Consider the following 22374-nt stretch of genomic DNA (forward strand, 5'->3'; position numbering starts at 1 on the left):
TTCTCATGGTAAAATGTGTGTTTTATATCACTTTGATTGTTTGTAAAACCTGTTGTGCCTAAATGTTTGTGAATGATTCAAGTAGTTTGTGTGCCTACTTTAACCAAATAAAAAATACAGAAAGAGAACTGGCTTAGTGGTTTCTTCTTGTTTTCAAATCCTACATTTAACTGATAAAAAAAAAGAAAGCAATTACATTTCCTATTTTTGGTTCTTTCTTTCAAACAAAATCAGCTGTTGTACAAGCAGAAGTAAAACCTGACAGAACAATCTGTTTTGATTTCTAGTTACACTGTATAAGAGGAAATATCAGGATATGAAGGTCTGAAAAGAGTTCTGGTGGATCGGATCCTTTTATGTTTCCTCTGACTGAACTCACCTGATCCAGGTAATCAACATTCAGTAGCACAGGACAGGAGTAGTAGGGAAACGAGCAGGATGGGATATCTTAAGGATCAGAGAAACACATTTAGAAGTGAAACTTGAATGATTTAAGTTTGGAAAGTTACAGTTTCATACATCTTAACAGCTAAAAACAGCTTCACCACAAAGGCTGAAATCTGTTTGACAAGTGGGTAAGGCAGGTTTGTGGATCCAAACACGATTTGGTTGATCATTCAGGACTGACTTAGCTGTAATAATTACTGCAAACATGGCGGTAGCATAAAACACAGTCAAGAACCTGGTTACCTGTCTGCTTCAGGTGTGAGCATATCCTGTGCAGACACACAAAAGATTTATGTTGTGACGAAATCAGTTCTCTGTTGCACACATGAAGGCGTGGGTAAAGGAGCTGTGAGCTGTGAGCACTGCCCAGATAATGAATAAAAGAGAAATAATAAATGTAGAACCCCCCAAATTATGTTTTGATCTATTTTACAATTTTTTAAGGATTTTTTTTCTCATAACACAACAGATCCTTTTGCACTTTGTTTCAAGAAACGGGACAAATTTTTGAGCACATCCAGTGGAAGAAGGAGAAGAAATACTTTTTTTTTTCCTGAAACTTTATTTCTCCACGTTGGAGCTTCTAAATAAATTTAGATTAAGAAAAGCTTTGGTCTCTGCTCCTTTAAATGTTATTGTTGATTACCTTAAGTAAACAGTCTGGAGGTTTGGTGTTATAATTTCATCACTTTACCTTGTGTAGTGCTGTCCATGATGAATGTTCATCTGCTTCAGTGAAAGTGATGCCTCTAGAACATCTCACCTGTCAAATTCCTACAGTCCAGGCTCCTTTAGTGTAAACACAAGCAGGTTTTAATCTGGTTTGGAATTCATTTTTGTGTGGAATAGGAGATGCTAAAACTTGTTCACCTTCCAGCAAATCCCATCAGGGGTTATTAGTGAATCAGCTATCATGTGTTTTTGCAGAGTTTTACCTCCTTCCTGGCACAACCATCCGGGCTGGGGACCGGCACAGGGAGACCCAGACTTGGCCCCCCTTGTGGCTACATAGTTTTAGGAATCAGCATGATGGGTCTTGCTAAGAACCCACAGCTGATTGAGCTCATTGCGCCCCTGGAGGGGTAAACCCAGGTTTTCTACCTCCCAGTCCAAGCAGCCAACTGAGCCATTCAGGATTTACTTTATCAATTTGGGCATTTGTTCACCCCACTGAAGATGCTTGATGGTTTAGATTGGGCTTCTGTTCCGCATGATGCTCACTTTCATTTTCAGAGTATCGATATTTGTCCTTCTTATGAGTTTTGGCCACAATACAAATGTAATTACTCTCGTTTAAAGTTAAACATCTACAGTCAAATTGCTTCAGGGATTCTGATATCACAGCACATGTGTAATGATATTCTCTCATGTTTATTTTTACTTGATTTACATTGAAGTCAAATTGGTTTATCTGTGACAAATATTGTCATTCAAACCCTGGAAAGTGCAGTGTCATACTTGCACCATAGTCCCTTTTTGGCTTGTTAAATTGTTATTTTTGTTTTGCTTGGAAACAAAAAAAAAAGTTGAAAGGTTAAGTTGGTCATACAGGTTCTATGTTTTAAAGAAACTAAACTTGCTCCACAAAGGGGCTGAATTAACAAAAAAAGTGACAGGACCTGTTTCCCCTAACAAAGGACAGAGGCGGGACATAAATAGAGACCGATATTACAGGCTGTAGTCAAAGAAAAGCCCTCAGAGGAGAACCGGGGACACCACATAGTTTGATATCACAGAGGAACGCTGACAATCAGACTGAGCGAGAAATACAGCAAGGAAGGAGTATACAGCGGAGGACGTGGACACAGGTGAAGTGGGTGGAGTCAGTAAAAGGTGTAGATGAACTGAGAGCAGCAAATTGATCCCCTGAGTCTGACGGAGACAAAAACAAAGGGATGAGATCCTGAGCAGCTGCAGAAACCCAGCTATGTGTGGACAGTGTCTGATCATATAAAGGAGGGGAGGATGAGTCTGCAGTAACAGGACCCACTGTGCTTCATTTTCTGGGAGGATTCATTAAAGGATTTCAGGTAAATCTTCATCCTGCTATTACACTATTACAGAACCAGAGTGGTTGTGTTAGAAACCTGATGGCAGTAGGGAGGAAGGTAGTGACCTTTTTCTTAAACTAGTGTCAAATTCAGAAGATTTTCATGACATTTTGTGCCGATGTTGCTCATGTTTGCTCAGTGGGTGTGTAATGCAACACAAGCATTAATGTTTTCTAGAAAATGCAGGTGGACAGGTTTAGAGGCCTGACGTGTGACGTAAAAGGGTGATCATGTGGGTGATGAGATTCTTTCTTTGTCTTTTTGTCATCCCAACTAACCAAACTCAGCAGAAAGTGATCATTGGGGCCTCAATGATGGATAAACGAGCTAAAATATGAATTACTACTGATTCACAAACTTTAGGTGTCCAAAACTAACATAAAATCCTCAAGAAAAATCTGAAAGTTAAGCAGTTGTGTTGGGTAAAAGGAGAACTCCAGACAGACACCTCGAGTTCCCGTTCTCAGTTACACCTTTCAGAGTCATGTTACTATTTAAAGGCAGCACTACAAGTACAACATGGCTTTCTTTGAAGAAGTCAACGTCTATTTGTCATTTCATAATCACATCTTTTGTTTTTATGTACAACAAAAGCCTAATTTCTTTCCTTTGAGCGGATGTACCTCATATAGATGTCTGCTGGTGCTTTTAAAACAAATTTAACGAATTCCTTTCCTTTTTTTAACTTTTGACAGCATGTCAGCCTGCAGAGACGGAGACACCATCTGTAGTAAGTTCAACCAGTCTTACATCCAAAATTCCCATCTCACTGCTTGCAGGAAGTGTGTTTTTTTTTACTGTCGGGAAGACTCGTACTGTGCAAACAGGTCTTGGAGACGGCTGATTGCAGCGCTGATGTGTCTGTTCCTGTTGGCAGATATTCGTGTCTACGAGCAGGAAGTGATTGTGGTGCCCATCCTGCTGATTGCCAGCTTCTTGGTCACTTTGGTCTTCATCTTGCTGCTGCGTTACTGCCCAGAGAAGGTCGACCGAATCAGGTCAAGGTCCTTCAAGACAAAGTCCAGGAGAGTGCTGCAGGGCGTTGATGGTACGCGTCCAGGACACCTTCAAACACACAAACAGTTCACTTTAGTCACTGTATTTTTACAACTTTAGTGCACAAATTAAATTTAACGGCTATAAAATTATGTGATTATTTAACTTTGAATAACTTTGATTTTTATTCTCTGAACACATTTCAGTTAAAAAACCAAATCATTTTGATTTTAGTTTGAGTTAAGTAATGGGGCAGCCATGGTGCAGCGGTAGGGCAGTCGTCTTGTGATTGAAAGGTCTCAGGTTTGATTCCTGCTTTGCCAAGACACTGAACCCCACCTTGCCTCTGGTGGAAGGTTGACACTAGTGTTTGGCAGTGGAGCCACCATCAGTGTGTCAATGGGTGAATAGGACTGGGACTGTGAAGCGCTTTGAGTCTTCAAAGAAGGTAGAAAAGTGCTATGAAACTGTATAAGTTTTATTAATTTCTGTGGCACCTTAAATTGACCTCATTCCAACAAGGCATCATACATTAAAGGTTTCAAAAACCTTTTTTTAACTTAAAATATACTTAAAAACTTAAATTTAACAAATATTTAAAAACTTTATTCAATTTACATTAGTGCAAATATTTAAAATTAACATGTGTTAGTATGACTGGTGCTTTCTGTTTTTTTTTTTTTTTTTTTTTGAGTAGAAACCACTAAAGCGCAGTAACAATATAGTAAAAGAGGCAACATATTTATTCATTAACATATATATTTTAGAAGAATGTGACTGTTTTCACCTGTATATGTGGGCTTATTGTATTATTTACTGAATGTAAAAGTTTCAGAAGCGATAAAGGATAATAATTGGAACAGTTTTGCATACATTAACACAGTATTTTGCCAGTATCTGCAGGTATTGTGGACGTATCTCTTTTGTTTTAATCTAATGAAAGTACCAGCGATTCCTGATGAAACTGTTCTCTGTTTGCAGCTCCACCTGAGCTCAACGTCTTAGAACATGAAAGCATCGACCTGGACGTGCACGGCTCCTACTCCACCTTCAACCCCCCCAACAGTTTCATCACCAAAACTCTCGCCCGGCCTGTGATCTCTCCTGAACTCCCACCCAGCCCCCCGCCGGAGCCCTACAAGCCCAGTTTCACTCCCATTGTCCAGCCCCGAGAGCTGCCCCGCCAGAGGTTACCAGAGTCTTTCAACCTGGTCACGCCTCTTCAGGGCACCTTCTCCCTGCAGTCCGAAACCAGCGTGTCCCTCTACAGGGCCCGAATGGAAAACAGGAATGTGGTCCTGCGGGTGCTGAGCGGTGAGGATTTAAAGTGCATTTGTTTCTGGATTTTGTCTTTTGAAACTCACCCTTCAGGTGTAGAGTGAGTTGTCTCTTTTCTCTTTGTTTAGACTCGGCCGATGCAACCCAGAGGCACAGCTTCCTGGGCTTTGCATCCTTCCTGGCACAGCTGGGTCCACATCCGTTCATCCCGGAGCTGCTCGGCGTCGTCTCCCTTCGAGCTCCTCTGGTCACAGTTGTGGAGGAGATGGAAAACAGAGACCTTCTCAGCTTCTTGTGGAGATGCAGAGAGGTAGCTCCGTAGTTCTTGTCAAGTTTAAAACCAAAGCTAAAAACTAAATGTATATGGAAGAAATTTCATTTAAATGCATCCATGCAGGAACGAGTGGATCCTCCATGTGAAATGACTGAGAGAAGAATATTTACAATGGCCAAACAAGTGGCCTCTGCACTGGTTAGTATCTAAAACTTTGCATTCTGCTCACATTTGACCTTCAGGTCAGTGACAAAGCACTGACATTTCTTCAAAAAGTTCACATTCAGAATAAGTGGATTATCTCCTGTTAGTACTATTGTTTGTGCCATTAAACAACCAACTGGAATAGCTTGTCTGCTTATTCCTCAAATCCTTGTCTCTCTGCACACCAGGAGTTCCTTCACGGCAAAGATCTGATCCATGGAAACATCCGGGCCCGCAGCGTGCTCGTCAGCAGGGAGTACACCGCTAAACTGTGGGGCCTGTTCGGGGTTCACACACGGAAGAACAAGGGGCTCACTCAGAGGGACGACCCCAGCATGAAGAAGTGGCAGGCTCCCGAGCTGTTGGTCAAAAAGCCTGCCAACCCGAGCAGTGACGTGTAGGTTCTCCCCCTATGACCCAGAACCACATGCATGGGCTGATTTTTGTTTTTTTAATCGTCTTCAGTCTCTGACAGGTTATGATCAAACACGTGATGAAAAGTTCACAAATTGAGACTAATTGCTCTTGTCTCCTTCCAGCTGGTCATTTGGAATCTTATTATATGAAATGGTGACTTTGGGTAAGTCCAGCACTAATCTGTTCAAATATACTTTGTTTAAAGCAGCTATTAAATTACTAAGGAGTCTAGGGGTTTTAAAACTTTTTTCTACTTTACAAATTTCTCTAATAATTTAGCTTTAAAGTAGATTTTTTTCCTTTTACAAATATTCTTCATTATATTACACAAAAAGGCCACAATGAACCTTAAGCTGTACAAAAAACTAAATTCTGAGCAGTAAATTTAGTAATTTTTTACAGCAAAAATCACCAAAAATGAGAATAATCTGTTCTTATGTTGTAATGTAAAATTGTGTGAAAAATGTCAAGAGACAAACAAACAAACAAACAAAAAAAACAGATAAAACTCCTATAAACTAAATACAATGTTCCACTGATTTATTCCAAGGAGCATCATTTGCTTGTTCTAAACAAAAATAATTTAAAGCAAAAAAACTCCAAACTTTCTGAAACCTTTATGTTACATTTTGAATAAAAGTTATAATAATGGGGGGATCGGTATCAATTCTTTGTCTTGTAAACAGCAGATAGGATTGACAAACTCACCTGTGAGTTCAGAGCCTACTGAGGATTAAACTCAAACATATATATATATTTTTGCTATAATTTAAGGTCATGCTATGCTGTCAGGCCACTAATTAATCTCTTTCCAATTTTTGGGTTCATTCCGACATACTGAGTGAACATTCAGGAGTTCATGTTTCTAGGAAAAAGACACAAACCAGATTCAATTATTTTTTATGTCATGTAAAATGACTGTATGAAATGCAAAGTTTTCTCAAAGCTACCCTGATGTCTCATTTGACTCCATACTAAAGTTTGTCCTCAAATCAACAATTTGCAAAAAAAAAAAAAAAATGATAGATGACTATTAGTGTTTTATTTAATTGCTTAATGTAATCTCTAATGACTGCCCTAAAAAAAAAAAAAAAAAAAAAAAAACTTTATGGCTTTTATTCTGAAATTTCCTCCCTCCTCTGCATGGAATCAGTTGTTCTTTTTTCTCTGCAGGTGAAGCGCCGTTTGCAGAAATCCCAGTTAGTGAGCTGCTGCAGTTTCATCAAAGAGGAAAAACTCTTAAGAAACCCCCCAACTGCTCCAATTCCCTGTAAGTGAGCACCCCACATATAACAGTTAAAAATAAAAGTGAATTTAAACAGACTAAAATGATGAATTTGCGCCTCCTTTTCAGACATGCTCTGATTAAAGCCTGCTGTCAGTGGAAAGATCAAGAACGACCCCCCCTGGCCGAAGTGAGTCGAAAGCTTTCAGCAGGGGAAAAGAGCGCCTCCGATAAAATTCTCAAGACGCCAAAGGTGGTTAACATAGAGGAGTACCTGCAGGAGGCCGGCTATGGAGAGTCCAACAGTTACACTGTTTTTTGAACCTCGCCAAACACGACGAAAACGAGTCAAATGTGCACTTTAAACGGGAGAGTTTCACACCAAAGTGTTTCAAAACATTCAGGAGCACTTTTGGCATCGAAAGGATTAAATGCTTTTTTTTTCTTAATAGAAAAACCAGTAAACACATTTTTTACCATAAGAAAACAGCAATCTAGCTGTTAATTAATCAGTTTTGAGGGTCAAAACTGAGCAATTTTATTTAAAAAAATAATAAAAAATAAACCTGCAGTAAAAACATGTCAAATTAAGGGTTTGGGATTATAGTTTTACACTGTATATTTATACCTGGTATCATTGCAAAAGTGAAGGAACTAACTTATTACCATCCTGGGCATTACACTTTATGTATTACTTGTTTGGCTGAGTGGCAAGTGAGGAAACTTGCTGGTTTGTTTACAAAATAAAAGCTCCACACAGTTGCAGTGAGACTTGTTCATTGATAGTACTGCATACAAAAGTGTTTTCTTTCCCTTTTGAAGAAAGCAAATCCTTTCAAACAGCCGTTTTCAAGTAATTCAGTCGATTAAAACAAAATAAAAAAATACAACTACATTGTTTTCATGACAAAATAAATGGGATTATCCTAAAAAAATGTGAATAACTGCTAACTAAGCATAATGTCAGGCTTTCTGAGTGTCTTAATGAGCTTAGAGCCTGGGTACAAAAAGTACATGCACAAAATACTACAAAAATAAATGTAACAGAATGGTGGAAATGATTTTAAATCAAGTAGCAAAAGTAAACAAGTTTAAGCTCTTTTTGAAATACACTGATGGGTGAATTTCTTTGAGCAGGAAGACAGAATGATATGGAGCAGTTTGTCGAGAGTAAAACAAAAAAAGTGTAAAAAAAGACAATAACTTCAGTCATAGCGGAAGAGAAAATTCAAGATGTGCATCCTTCAAACTGTGGCAGGCTCCACACATGCAACAGGGTGCCGTTTTTTGCACATATAAAGTAAACAATCCATCTTGGATTTGATGGGGCACTGGTGGTTTTATAAGAAAAAAGCCTTTGCACCTTCTTTAAGAATCTCAGTTTTTTTTTAAAGTCCAACAGTTGAGTCGTGAGAGCAAAGCTCTTATTCTCGCAGACTGTTGATGGAGGCACAGATCTTCAGAGCTGGACCCAGCTTAATGTTCATGGTGGAGATTAGATGGTCCTCACGCAGCAGCAGGAGCGCCTGCCCGTCTATTTCCTGTGACAGGAACTGAGGAGCCAGTTCTTCACAACCTAAAAAAACAATAACACGCAGTCGGTAAATAAAAAAAGGCGGATGTTTGGCGTGATCCGACTGCTTGAATCCTCACCTTGAAGAGAGGAAATGAAGCGGCAGACTTCTTCTACGCTCCACTGAGCTGGAGTGGCAGATAGAAAACTGGCTCCCTCTAGAGGCAGGCTTCCAGGAGCGGAGCAGTCGGAATGAGGAGCGCTGTGGTCGGCTCTGGAGCAGGAGCGGGAGGAGTTTGGGGAGAGCGAAGGAGATTCTTCTTCTTCGCCGTCGCTTGATACGTCCTCCGAGTGACTGGATTCAGAGTGCCGCTGCCCGGAGATATAAAAAGTCACAAACTACAATTTATATTCGTTGATACACATAATGCTGTAAAAAGATTAGTAAATTCCAACATTGAAAAAATACACACTCCTTTAAAAAAAATGTAATAAATGGATTTGAAGTCACAAGTCTTATAAAAAATAGCGATGAAACATTTTCAGTTCCTTTTGACAAATAAAATTGTGTTTTTGGTGTTTTAACATGTTCCTGTAGCATTTTTCGGATGATGGAGGATGTATGTAAAATAGGGGTGTAGGGCCATTTATTGCAATATTTCATTTGGCAATATGTATCAATTTAAAATGCTGAAAAGATTATATTTAATGAATTATTTATTAAGAATAGTGGGGCAGACTGTCATGTAAATAAAGTATCTTAGCCACATTCAACCGCCCTCCTTCATCCTATCACACAGTTTCATCGCACTTTAATGTTTCTGGAAAGGATTGGTGTTTCTTTTTTCTCCCTTTAGTTTTGAAGCAACTGTTCAAGCACCATTCAGGCTCCTGAAGCGTTTAAAAGCTAGACTTAGCAATAATGAAAATAAAAGTGTGATTTTTCAATCACACTTTTAGAACCTATTAGTTAAGGCGTATGTTAAGGTGTTTTTATAATGAAAATATATTGTATATTTCATTAATATGTAGGGTGTATTAATATTTAAGTCGATTTTTTTTTAAGTCGTGCTTTTTTAAGAAATAGTAAAAAAAATTGTCCTGGTACAGTCCTGGGAAATATTGTGATGTGTATTGTATCGTGAGATGTGTATTGGAATACGTATTGTATTGCCAGACTCTTACCAATACACACCACAAATATGAAATAATTGAAGATTAAAACTACGTTTCAGAGTATTTTATTTTTTCAAATCGTGTTGGATGATCAGCGGAGAAAAACCTTGAAGAAACTTGTTTGAGACGCAGTAACTGAAAACTCTAATTTCTCCGCTACAATTCTGAAGCATCCACTTGCAAAAAAATAGATCTATCTTCATTTTCCTTATCTGAGTTGCTATCCACCTCAAAATTGTGCATCTGGATAGCTCAGATATTGCTTGCCGTTTTATTTTTATTTTTTTGCTATAAGCTAGCGGGAGAGAGTGTAAACAAAGGGTTGATGGGACATTAGCGAAAGGCTAACAGTCGTGCCCTCAACTTAGAGATGAATTACTAATTAACTTCTGCATAAAATGCTTCTTAAAAAAAAATACAGAAGTTTTGATTTTGGATAAAAACTGCATCATAACAATTAGAACGCCACTGGGGACGCTTTTATTATAGAAAAAAATATAGTTGGAGTGTAACTTTAAGCAGAAGATCTCACCTTGACAGTAAGACGCTTGTTAGAGATTTTAGTGTAGCTGTTACTGCGAACAGACCCCCTGTGGCGCTCTGTGGGTAAGGAGGGCGGTGCCGTTCTCCTTCTGCTCGACTTGAAATGTTGGCTGCAGCTCACATTATACCTAAGAGTTGAAAAGCATAGCAGCTGTCAATCATTGGAACATCCTGCTCTTATATTTATCATCTTAAATCTTGTTCTGTGAGACATTTTTAAAACAGAAGCATAAATGAAATCATACCTCTTGGCACAAGTATTGGAGCAGAACCTCTTAGAACCTCTGAACTGACTGGCTGGAGCGAGGCATCCGCAGTATTCACATTTCAATACTGCAGGTGAGATTTCAAATAAAACTCTGGAGCACAACGCTTGACAGAATATTCAAAAGAAAATATATAAAAAACACACTTACATGGAGGGCCATTCTCTGTGCGGCCAGCCAGGGCAAAGTCTCTGTCTTTGAGAAGTCCAACAACCTGGAAGAACAAACATCAGAACCGCCTCCATCGTTGGGGCTAATTTCAGTTTTGTGACCATCGCACTCACAGGAAACGGCTCTGCTCCCTCCTGAATCACAAACCCCTCAATGAGGTGAGTGAGAACTTGAGGCTTGACCACCGCCTGGGGAAGGGGCGCCCGCTCTTTGTCGCCATGCCCCACTCTTGACAAGGGTGGGGGCAAGGACAGGATGGGAGGAGATGAGAATGGAGCTTCTGTAGAGGGGGCTAAGAAGATTTACATTTTCAGAAATGATACAAACAGTTTGTTTGAAGCTATAATGTTAACCTTACCCGAGTCTTTTGTGGGGGCAGGAGATAGAGGGGGAGCAGAATCTTTCACACAATCGGGAGATTCTGTCCCATCAAAGTCAGATTTCCTCTTCAGAGAACCGACGACTGGCTTTGCCTAAAAGATAAATAAATATAAGCTATTAAGGGTTAAAAATCTCAGCTAAAGCAGTGCTAACCTTACCATAGCTGCACTGTAGGAGACTGGGCCAACAGCTCCACCAGGTGGAGCTTCATGGGCCACGCTGCTTCGAGTCTGGGCCAGGCCCCCAGCTGCTGTGTTTCCTGTTAAGCCCTGCCTGGCTCCCACAAGCTGGACAGGAATATGTGCACCCCCAGCGCTAGTCTGACTGTTGCTAGGTGGAGCTGGGAGAATGGGAGGTGGGTGTCGAGGTGACAGCTGCACAGGCAGGCGGTGTCCCTGAGCTGCTTTGGGTTGAATAGGAACAGGACCCTTGTCCGCGCTGGAAGTGGTCTGTTGAAGGGGCTGCACCACCAGAGTCTGTGCGTTCATGTTGGCCTTTGGGTAGCCCGGGGTGGAGGTGGCCACATTCGAAGTGGGCACCAAAATTAAAGGGGCAGCAGAGGGAGAGAGGAGCAGCTGGGAGAGAGGAAGTGCAGATGAGGAGGTGGAAGACGGAGCGATGGAGGCAGATGGGTCAACGGTCAGTGCAGCCTTTCCAGACATTGGGTTGGAGCCAGGCTGCTGGTTAAAGCTGGGTTTGGACATTTGTTGCTGCTGTTGTGGTTGCACTTGGTGCTGCTGAGCTGTCGGGGGTACAGAGTGCGGCTGCTGAGCCAAAGTAAAACCAGCAGCATCGCTTCTCTCAGGAAGCTCAGATTTGACAGCTGTCGCTTTAAGGGTGGACGCACACGTCAGAGCTAGATTCTGCACCTGCAAGACGGAGACAGAACAGTTTTTAATAAAATAAATAACTTTGACCACACTCATCTATCTGCTGTGGTACTAAAACTCAGACCTGATCATTGTCAGACTGGGCGCTCGAATTGGTGGAAACGGCATCATGTTGCTGCTGCTGCTGAGGTTGTGTTTGTGCAACAGCTGCAACTGTAGCTGTTGTAGCACCAGGCATGAAGATGAGCTGGGAGGCAAGAGGAGCCCTAAGAGAACGGTTTACCTGCAGGAAGCAGCAGCAGAAGTGATAAACTTCTCAGTTGTAACAGACTATCTAAATCACTTTCACGCTGTTTTGAGATAAAATGAGATGATACGGGGCCTTTTTTATAATTTCCTCCAACATTTGACCTTTAAAAGTTTTTTGTGGCAATGCTTAATATCAAGCTTTAAGTACAACCTGAGCTTCTTTTTTCCACATTTTTAATCATATATCACAATAATTTCAGAGTAAACCTGAGACTGTACAAAAACCTAAATTCTAATAAATACATTTTTTCTTTTTTTGCGTGTGCAAAAAAAAAAAAAAAAAATCACAAAAATTTAGCTCAAAGAATTAATTATATTCTATAGCAAATATTTAACTTGTAAAGAAAAAAGAAAACAATTTGTTTTTCTTTCTTAAAAATATTCATATTTAAAAACTATAGAAAATGTTCCAGTGATTTATTCCATGTATCATACCTTTAATTATGCTTGATTTAAACCAAACATTTCAAAGCTAAAAACCTTTTTTAAAACCTTCTTGTTAAAATTTGAATGAAACTTTTACTATTTGGAGTCTTTTCTGCCTCATTGTACACAACCGATGTAGTTGTCGGTGAGTGCAAAGGGTTAAACAACACACGTATATTATCGATTAACACTATTTATAAAACATGTAGATGAAAAACAATATATTAACAAAGCGTACACAAACCTTTACACCTACCCTGAGATACATCTGGCCCTGTCCGGTTGAGTTTCCGCCCAGCAGCACTGACTGGTTGAGAGCCGTCGTGGCTGCAGAGGTTGCTGGACCATGCGCCCGCGGGCTGCTCATGGTCCCTCCTGTAGATGTGGTGCTTTGATTGACCTGCAGCAACAGAGCACTATTTACTACCAACACAATCCACACACAAAACAACAAAAAAAAAGAATTTTATGTACAAACATTTTTGTACAATTAAACTTACAGTGGTGGGAACCTGAGACATGCTGTTGCTTGTAGTATTAGACTGGCGACTGGCTGCAAGCGTTGCCTGTTTAAATGAAAAGGGGGGGAAATTTAACTTTGTGCACTTTTTGTGCACAAAGTTTATGTCAAAAGTTAATGTTTGATTACCTGTTGCACAGCAGCCAGGTTTTGGAGCTGGGCATTGTTGATTTGCTGCTGCAGCATGAGCTGCTGGAAATACTGAGCTGCATTTGGTTGTCTTTGCAACGCTTGAAGAGCCTTTAAACAAAAACACATATCAGGGGAAATAAATGCATGAATATTTAATATTTTAAGCTTTTTTCCAAAGCAATTTGAATGAGTACAGCCCTCACCTGAACAGCCTGTCTCTCATACAAAGACATGTGTGCTATCTGAGGTGCTCGGGAGTTCCCACTTGTCTGAGTATTTCCATTGGTGCTGTTTGTGTTTTGATCTTCCCCTGCATCCATGTTTGCTGCAAAAAAAAAAAAAAAAAAAAAAAAACATCCATCAGATATGCTTACATTGTCATATTTGAATTACTTAATACATTTTCTGAACAGGATAATAGATTGTACTTTGCATATTTATTTTCTATGTAAAATTCTGTAACACATATCCCTGATTATATTTGCGAACTTTCAATGTTTTCTTTGTTCTTTGTTTAGTGCTGTGTTCTGAACCATTTGCATTTGAAATGATCCATCCATGCTGTATTGTTGTAACTTCTCAATTGAAAAAAAAATCGAAAAACTTTATTTATACTGTTTATGTGTCCATTTTCAAAGTAAAAGCTGAAAAAAATAGAACTTCGAAAACTAGAAGAGCCCAAACTTAGAAAAAAGGGGGGCTTGTGTTGTTAAAGTGTACCCTCAAAGCGTTAAAGACAAACCAGAAGTATTCGACATCAAAACTTTAACCACAGCCGTTTCTACACTAAGCTAGTGTTTACGTAATTTACGCTACTAAAAGAATAAAACAGAAATGTTAAAAACATTGCAGCTAGCAAGTTAAACATCCTTAAAAACTTCGGTATTTGCATTTTTTCCACTCTTAAACTATCAAATATAAAAATTAAAGACGTCCATTTTTCACTTAAAGTATGTTTTGTAACTTTTTGGGACACATTTTTGAATTAACGTTAAAAAAGTGAGAGGATGCACCGCCGCCCGGCTAACTGTTTAGCGTTAGCTGTTTACAAACACTATGCCCCACTGGTTAGCGGCTAACCGGCCTTTATTTACTCTTTATCATACTTACCTTTTCACAACAGTTCTGTCCTGTACACTGTTAGATGCCACAAAGTGCAATTTGGATGTTGATTTTGAACTATGATGAACGAAAACCCTTTGAGGGGGGTTTTTGCCTCCAACAAGACCCCGCCCCTTTCACGGGGTTTTCTTCTTCTTTGTTTACGCAGGCAGACGGAGAAAAAACAGAAAACAAGCATAAGACGTCATAAAACTGCATCACAGATTTATCAATTGCTCTCGTATTTGTAATACAACATTACGGCCAAAACTTTATTTTGTGCAGAGAAGTGTAACAACTTTTATCCACAGTATGTGAAGAAACGTCACACCGGGGGAAAAAGTGGAACAAGCGCGCCATCTTTTGGGGATATTAGGAAATGGATTTAAAACACATTTTGGGATTTTATAGTATATCCACATAAAAACAACTTAATAAGCGACAACTTGGATTTAAAACATGGCGTATAATTTTTAAAATGTTATATTTTAAGCTTAGAGAGCAAACTAATTTTTTATGTATTCAGTTAAATGCTCTGTTTGTGCTTCTTTTTGTTTTTAAATAATGTTTTCCAAACATAAGAAGTGGCATTTGAAGGGAATAGAAAATATTTCCATGTAAAGTTAATTTTAACTTGATGTTTATTTGGAATTAGTTTAGCTAAAATGCAAAAAATACATAATTTTGTTTATAGATCTTAATTAACTAAAAGTGTGACAGCATAGTTTGTGTAAATATGATGGACAGTGAATGTTGATTAAAGAAAAAAAAACTTGATTAACACTCCTCTCTTGGCAAACTGTAACACATAGAAATAAAAAGTTAAAACAAACAAGCATGGAGCTTCAGCTGCAAAAAATAAATAAATAAATAAATAAATCGAATTTTTCTTCCTGGTTTTGGAGAGCTGAGGCTCTGACAAGAGAATTTTAATTACGGCTCAGCTGGTAATGATCCAACAAATTAAAAAAAAAAATAGAAAATTATATCATTTTCTAAGGGAGGGAAATGCATGTTCAGACAAGCAGCAACTGAAAAAAGACGAACTGTTTTCTGCTAAAGTGAGTGACTGTCTCTTCTCATGGAGAAAATATGAATCCAACTTATAAACTTAAAAAAAGAATACACTTCAGGTCTCTTTTCTTGTATTGCAGACACTGTACATTGTACAGTTCATCCTAAACTCACTGGGGTGCAGCAGTGTTGGCAGAGCCCATGATTTTTATCATTTTTGTAATAGAGGATAAACATGAAAACACTTGGAAAATGTTATTTTTTACTTAGATCTGGTGTGTTCTAAAATCTTAATGATGAATACGATGAGCTACAAACACATTTGTCAATATGTGTAATTGGGGTTTTAGTGTATTTGCATAGCCTAAAAGATGAAAGTTTCCTTGTCAAAAGCGTCCTTCTGAGTGCAGATGAGCCTGTGAACAGACAGTTTAAGTAGCACCTTCTGTGCAGAAGTTTGTCTTTCCCTTGTTTGACATAGTTTCAGATTACACTCCAAGTTTCAGCTCTTGACGGTTGAGTGGCAGTGGTTTTTCAAGGAGCAGCAGAAGTAAACAGTAATCTTTTTTAACTGGCATTTACCACCCACATGGTTTGTTGTTGCATGATAAAATCTATACACACAAGCACTGACTAATGATGTCATCAAAGGTGACTCCCTGATCTATGGAGAAAACAGCTTATTGAAAGAAAATGTCTGTTCTGTAGTAGTAACCGAGTTGTTCCACAGCAAGGATCTTCAGTGCCAGTGGTTGTAGTTCTACGCTGCATACCACAACATGAACCTATGTGCACCTCTATATTTTAGCACTCTTTACTGAAGCTGGTGAAAAAAAATGCTAAACATGTCACAACTCCTCTATGAACCCTTCTGTTGTCTCACATTGTTATACATGTGCATGTTGTCACAACCAGCATGTGGGAGTTTCCTGCAGGGTAAACGTTGAAACAGAAAACAGGAAGTAAAAACAGCACATGGCAGTCTTTTTGATCCAAATCCATATGTAATTTGAGTTTTCTACACCCATTTATGAGTATTTATGAGTATGCAGACTGAAACATAAGAGGATGTACTAAATGCATAAGGTAGCATCATGCAGTCGAGGCGGAATTTGACTCAATAAATAAGATTTCCAAAGATCGTATAATTTTATAAGCTTTCACTAATGCATTTAAGGAAAAGTGACAGTGATTACTACCACCTTTAATCCCTGTGGTTTACTAAACATTTTATACAATTCAGATAAATTTTAAAACATGTGATGTTAAAATACAAAATACATTTAAGTTGATTTAATATATTTGTAAAATAATCTATTCTTATACAGATAACCAGATCCCTGATAGAATAGCACACCATTAAGCTTAGTAGTGTATATTTTATATGTAATACAGTAATAGTACACACTGCTGCTACAATGGGAACAAGCAAACAGGTTTTAGACCTTTTATTGGACTCAAAAAGCAAATCAGTTTAAAGCCAAAAAAATGCTGCCACACTCAAAGCAACCAGACTCCTTTTCCATCCCCTTGAACAAAAGCTGCAACTGTTTTCACCAAATAATCAAAGAGCAGAATGAAGGTTAGCAAAATGGAATCAAACCAGAGAACACAAATGCAGCTGCATCAACTCAGTAACCGAAACGTTTTCTGCAGAAATCAAAAGGCCTCATCCGCTCAGATTTGTGTAATATCAGAAAAGGTATATACAGTATCTCCCTCATATGTCTCCCACACTTATTTAGAATTATATATCAGGTAAGAACAGGAAAAAAAAGTGCAATTGCAGCCACTTAAGGTTTTTTCTAAAAAATGAAAACTTTAAAGCAGCTGAAATATTTTTTCAAAATCAAACAAAAGAAAAGTTGACTGTAAAAACACTATTACCTTTTGTTCTTTGGGTCAGTTATTCTTTACAGTAAAGCAGGTGAGTGTTTGACCACTACAAAATCATCAGAGCAAATTAAATTTTGATATTAATGCTAAAGAAAAGCATATAGAATTTATCTTGAATTATCAAAATATGAAACATAAGTTTGTGTTTCTGGCTGAAATTCAGGATTGCTCCAGACTAAATAGAAACGATTGATACAAAAAGTAATTGGCCATTCTGACCTTTTTTAATAGTAAATAGAATATGAAAAAGATACACCTCTCAAACTCATGTTTTATGTAATTTTGCAATAAAAGAAAAAAACTTTGAAGGTTGTCTGCAGTAAATCTCTGCTTGTGCCACAACGCTGAAACATTCACAGTAATCAGATATCCAACTGCAAAACACAAAAAAAGTATAGAACGCCAAAGAGCAAAACAAAGAAAAACCTTCAGCGTAACTTGAAGCAAACTTTACCTCAACGTTAATACCTTACTGAAATTTATTATAAAATATACGAACATAGTTTTCGTCATATTCAACTTTTTGAATTCTCTCTATTCTGACAGACATTTTCTAAACTTGGGCAAAACTCTCATTTGTACATCAAAAAGCTGAAATGTATAGAAAAAGAGAGAAAAAATTTGATTATTTTTTTAAGTTTTGAGCCCAATCTTGAGAAAGAATACAATAGTCTATAATACACTGGAGGTGTCAACAATAACTGACTGAAAGCAGGTCAAAGGTAACAGACTTAAGTACCAGAAACTGCGTCCCAGCTACAAATGAGTAATTTGCCCCACACAGTGAAAACGTCTGTTCTTTTAATGACATTCAGGTCACATAGGCAGTAAATGGTCGTCTCTCTCTTCTGGTTCTTCCTCCAGCGACTCTGTGGTCACTCCCCTGTAAGCCGGAGCTTGCTCTCGATTTTGCGATCGGCATACGAAGTCGCAGCCGTCCTGTGAGGAGACAGTGAAGTGTATCCATACTAGAATTTCTAGTTTAATTATAAAAAAAAAAAAAAAATGTGCTTACCGCTGTCAGGTTGCCAACTTCCACCCAAAAAGCATAGTTGGGGAACTGCTCCATCCCTTTGGCTCCGACGATCAGCCGCTGATAGAGGAAACCTCCAACAAGGTAGAGAGCCAAAAGCACGAAAGCACTAAAAAAACAGAGACAATTACCACTTTTTTGTAACTTTAAAGTGAGATGTTATAGACTTAACTATTGCAGTCACATACATGATGAGGATTATGGATCCAGGGCTAAGGTGGGACTCAATAGCCGGACACACAGCGCTGGAGTCCAGCTCAAACAAGTAAAAACAATCAGTCGATCTGTTTCGGTCCTCCACAACCACTTCAAGCTGACCCTAGAAAGAAACAGAACATTTAAACAAACTCCATTTGGACAAGAATATGGTTTGCAGTATATGATATCTTCAAAACAAACTTACAGTTAGCCTGTTGTGGAGAATAGAAACTTTACTACATTCATAGCAAAAAAAGTTTTTATCTAATTCCATCAGAGCTTTAAAATGAATCAAAGTGCCACCAATGTAACATCTTTCCCCTATATCTATCTTAATTCCCCAAAATGTATGACATATTTGCAGTCACTTTACCATGTCTGTATTCCTGTTGCAAGAGATCATAATATTGGCTTTCCTGGGCTCTTTGGAGCAGTGTTGGTCGTAAGCTTCACCATCACGGTAGATCAGCATCACCCAGTCACCTGGAAGAGCAGAAAACAAACTGAACAAGACTCTGTGGTTTGTAACACTAACACAATGCTACTCTGAAATTGAAAACCCCACTTCAAATACATGCATCAGACAAAAAAAAAGTGCACATCTCTTTACAAAAGCATACATATTCATATATTGTATTCTTACTTCCTCCAATTGCTTGTGTTGCCGTGTATTTGCCAATCACTGTTGGCGTCTTGGGAGATTTCTTGTCAATCTGAATGACTCCAGCGTCTTTAACACCCCCTGCATCCCCACACAGCTGGAATACGTATGTGTAAGTCTCTTTTCCAATCGTATGCTCTGCTGTGAAGCTGTCGACGTGAAAGACACATTCAAATCAATCTAGCATATGTCGGAAATTTGAACCACACAACAACCACAACACAAAATCTGCACATACTTCTTGTGGGTGAGAGCTTCTAGTCGATTGAGAACCTTCCTTTCAGATTCAGACTCAGACTTCAGTTTGCAGGACCCTGTGGCGTCGGTGGCGAACACAGCCCTCCCACACATCACCAACTGGATCACCAAAGTCCACACGATGATGGAGCCTTTACAAGAAATGCTGAACATCTAGAAAAGGTGATAAAACAATCCAGTATGGCTATAACATAAAGGTAAAAATATGACACATCTATGCTATACATCTCTTAAAAAGTTGAAATGAGTAAAATCAGATGATAGAACACAAGTTGATCCAACACAACAACAATATTTTGTTTAATACTTTATCTGATTTAATAGAGATAGACAGCAAGGAATCTAAAACAGCAAGGACTACAGACTCTGGTGAATTATGCTTTTCCAATCTACTCCAACATGAAATAGGTTATAACAAAATAATAAGCTTTTGAGATGACTGACAAGACAATCTGACATACAATTCATTTTATCTGGCTGATCTAGAATTAGATCTTATCTCAAAGTTGATTCATTTGCGACAAAAGCATGAAACAAGCACATGTTTTAATGGCTCATTTGATTTTTTGTATTCCTTTCCGGTAATAGTAGTCTCCATAAAGCATGTCATTATATTTAGAAACCGATGCGACTGGGGATCACGTTGTGAAAGCAAATATACGGAAGCCTGTGGCTGCTAAAAGCGCATGTCAGAAGATGTCATAGGTGTAACTATGCCTCTGGTAAGTTTACACTTGTGGCTGCTTTAAGCACTGACCTTCATAATGTTGCTAAATGGATGTGAAAGCAATAACTGGTTTTCTTTCTAACGGTTTGACTGAAACTGTCTGATTAAAAGCAGACAGTGTGAGTAATGATGAACCAAGATAACGTCGCTTCCTGGACGATTTAACTGCAATTTTTACAACTATTTAACTATGTAAACAACAAAAAGTTAATTTATGTGCAAATAAAATAGTTTTTGTTTAAGTTGGAATTTACAAAGCAGACAAGAAATTGTTTTCTAAATGTAAAAATGTAAAAAGCCTACCATGGATGAGGCTAGCAGGCTGCAGACAGCAGTGTAGTGCGGAAGTGAATCTAAAAAGAGAAGCATGGACATGTGACCCACCGACTGGAGATTGACCAATGAGAAGCGGCTCCGTCACTTCACCCCCTCATCATGTGACAGGGGACAGTGACGGCTGAGCGTCACAGCGAAACAAGGATATTTGTACTTTTTTCTACAGTTTTGTCTGTTTTCGTGTGATTTTATGTAACAAATATCAATTTTGTTCATTTATAAAAAATAAAAATAAAGACAAAATAAAACAAACCACAAAATACGTTTTCATATAACGTATTGTCCCAACAATGTGAGAAATGTCTTGCTTTTTTGTTTTTCATTAATTTCATTTTTTTTTAAATATAAACAAATGAAATATAATAAATATAATAAAAAGAGGTTTGGTTGTAAATGTACTTTTATGGATATAAAACTCACCGCTATTACATTAAAAGCTAAATCACACAGGCTGTTATTTGAAATAAGATAGTTTTTTTTCTTTTAATTTTACCAAAAGAGAGAGCTTAGAGGAACACCAGAAAGGAAAATTATAACTTGCAATCAGTACAAAAAAAAGTCAATGTTTGATTTCAATCTCAAAAACACCAGATCATCATAATTTTAAATATGTCCCCAGTTATTAGTTTATACAAAATGTCTTTAACTGAACATTTATATTTCCCCTTTTTTAAGTTGTAAGTTAAGTACAGTGTCGGAACATGTTTGAACCTATATATATTATATTCACATTATATTCAAAGGCAATGCAAAAATCAAAATCAAAACAAAAGAAAAAAGTTTTTAACCATTCTTCCTTTTTTCATGTCAAATCTAGAGCATCTGAAAAAGGGTGGGGATGGTGATTGAACCACAGTGTATAACCATTGACGTGAATAACAATTCTATTTAGATGGTCTATGTGTAAAACACAATGATCTTCGTGACTGTTCTGATTATTTTGTCATCACAGTGAGAAACATCGTGTCTGATAACAAAATAATCAGAACAGTCATGAATACTACAAACACTATGAACTTTACCGCATTCACAATGACAGCAAACACACTGATAGGGTCATATGTGGTTAAATGTGCATCAATCACTTCTATTTCCAACAAATGTTCTTAAAACCCCATAAAATACTTTATTTATTTATTTAATAATCATGAGGAGAACTATTTACGAAAAAAAACAAAAAAAAAAAACAATCACATATATATAAGCCTAAGCTCACATATGATTACCTAGTCATTTATTCAAAATTAACAAAACCATTTAAAGAGTTTCTACTACTAAATACCTGTTTTTCTACCCTATTGTTTCCAACTGGATCAGCACTTTTTGAGCTTGTCAGCAGAGCTTCAAACTAAACTTGTTTTCTAGACCTTGTACCTCAAACATGTTATCACAATCCTGTATCTTTGCCCCTGTCAGACTTTAATCAAACTGGTGGGCCAAACACAATCCCCCATTATTCCCTCGACTCCAGGCTAAAACAGCAGCAGCAGCTTTAAAAATGACAAGATTAAGGTTCTCCTTAACTTTGAAGCACAGAGATCATTGTTTTTGTGTGAACACGGTGTTATTTATGTGAACCAGTCCTTAACACAGTTAAAAGGTTCTTAAAGGTAATTTGACCCTTTTAAAAAAAAAATACATCCAAGCTCGTTTTTGTTTAAAGACTTTTATTTATTACACTTAGAGGCACACATCTTAAGTACAGCAAATATTTCTTTATGTTTGAATCAAGAAACATAGTTTAATACAATTTACAGCCATTGATACACTGAAAATGCTAATAAGTGATGTAGTAAACTGAATAAGCTAAAATGAAAGACAGAAGTGTAAGTGACATCAACCAATATTTCTCACTGTGATGAAAGTAGATATTTAGTAGGGGTGTAACGATTAATAAGCTGAATCAATGAATTGATTTATAATCCTCAGATTGATCAGTCTGAGGCAAGTTGTTAATCAAATCAAACTATACTGTTAAAAATGGTTTCAAA

The 22374-nt window shown here is 37.9% G+C and overlaps 4 protein-coding genes across 5 annotated transcripts in view; 2 read left to right on the top strand and 2 right to left on the bottom strand.

The window, feature by feature from the left end:
- The window catches only part of gstk1 (glutathione S-transferase kappa 1), a gene marked incomplete in the record, with an annotated part of 3345 nt that extends 3217 nt beyond the window's left edge, over nucleotides 1-128 (top strand). The window contains 1 exon segment of the mRNA XM_024267893.2: nucleotides 1-128.
- Nucleotides 129-1794: 1666 nt separating this feature from the next.
- styk1b (serine/threonine/tyrosine kinase 1b) lies at nucleotides 1795-8076 on the top strand. Its single transcript, XM_024267837.2, has 10 exons — nucleotides 1795-2477; nucleotides 3194-3228; nucleotides 3376-3546; nucleotides 4476-4808; nucleotides 4901-5082; nucleotides 5170-5244; nucleotides 5439-5647; nucleotides 5790-5830; nucleotides 6841-6937; nucleotides 7022-8076. Exons 2-10 carry the CDS (start codon nucleotides 3195-3197, stop codon nucleotides 7212-7214), a joined length of 1335 nt encoding a protein of 444 aa, XP_024123605.1. The 5' UTR covers nucleotides 1795-2477; nucleotide 3194; the 3' UTR covers nucleotides 7215-8076.
- phc1 (polyhomeotic homolog 1) lies at nucleotides 7735-14428 on the bottom strand. 2 transcript variants are annotated; one of them, XM_024267773.2, is made up of 14 exons: nucleotides 14270-14428; nucleotides 13363-13484; nucleotides 13157-13267; nucleotides 13008-13073; nucleotides 12764-12907; nucleotides 11897-12055; nucleotides 11101-11811; nucleotides 10920-11034; nucleotides 10675-10853; nucleotides 10541-10604; nucleotides 10370-10457; nucleotides 10114-10252; nucleotides 8546-8777; nucleotides 7735-8468 (listed from the first exon to the last, which is right to left on the bottom strand). In XM_024267773.2, exons 2-14 carry the CDS (start codon nucleotides 13477-13479, stop codon nucleotides 8317-8319), a joined length of 2277 nt encoding a protein of 758 aa, XP_024123541.1. In that variant the 5' UTR covers nucleotides 13480-13484; nucleotides 14270-14428; the 3' UTR covers nucleotides 7735-8316. The 2 variants fall into 2 exon arrangements, with proteins under 2 accessions (XP_024123541.1, XP_024123540.1); XM_024267772.2 differs by having other exon boundaries at nucleotides 12752-12907.
- Nucleotides 14429-16707: 2279 nt separating this feature from the next.
- Nucleotides 16708-20501, bottom strand: m6pr (mannose-6-phosphate receptor (cation dependent)). The gene is made up of 7 exons (XM_024267871.2): nucleotides 20351-20501; nucleotides 19301-19473; nucleotides 19045-19211; nucleotides 18775-18884; nucleotides 18392-18522; nucleotides 18186-18312; nucleotides 16708-18109 (listed from the first exon to the last, which is right to left on the bottom strand). The coding sequence occupies exons 1-7, from the start codon at nucleotides 20420-20422 to the stop codon at nucleotides 17987-17989; spliced, it is 903 nt and encodes a 300-aa protein (XP_024123639.1). The 5' UTR covers nucleotides 20423-20501; the 3' UTR covers nucleotides 16708-17986.
- Nucleotides 20502-22374: the final 1873 nt, after the last annotated feature.

Source organism: Oryzias melastigma, linkage group LG16 (genome assembly GCF_002922805.2).
Source record: "Oryzias melastigma strain HK-1 linkage group LG16, ASM292280v2, whole genome shotgun sequence".
NCBI classification, from domain to species: domain Eukaryota; kingdom Metazoa; phylum Chordata; class Actinopteri; order Beloniformes; family Adrianichthyidae; genus Oryzias; species Oryzias melastigma.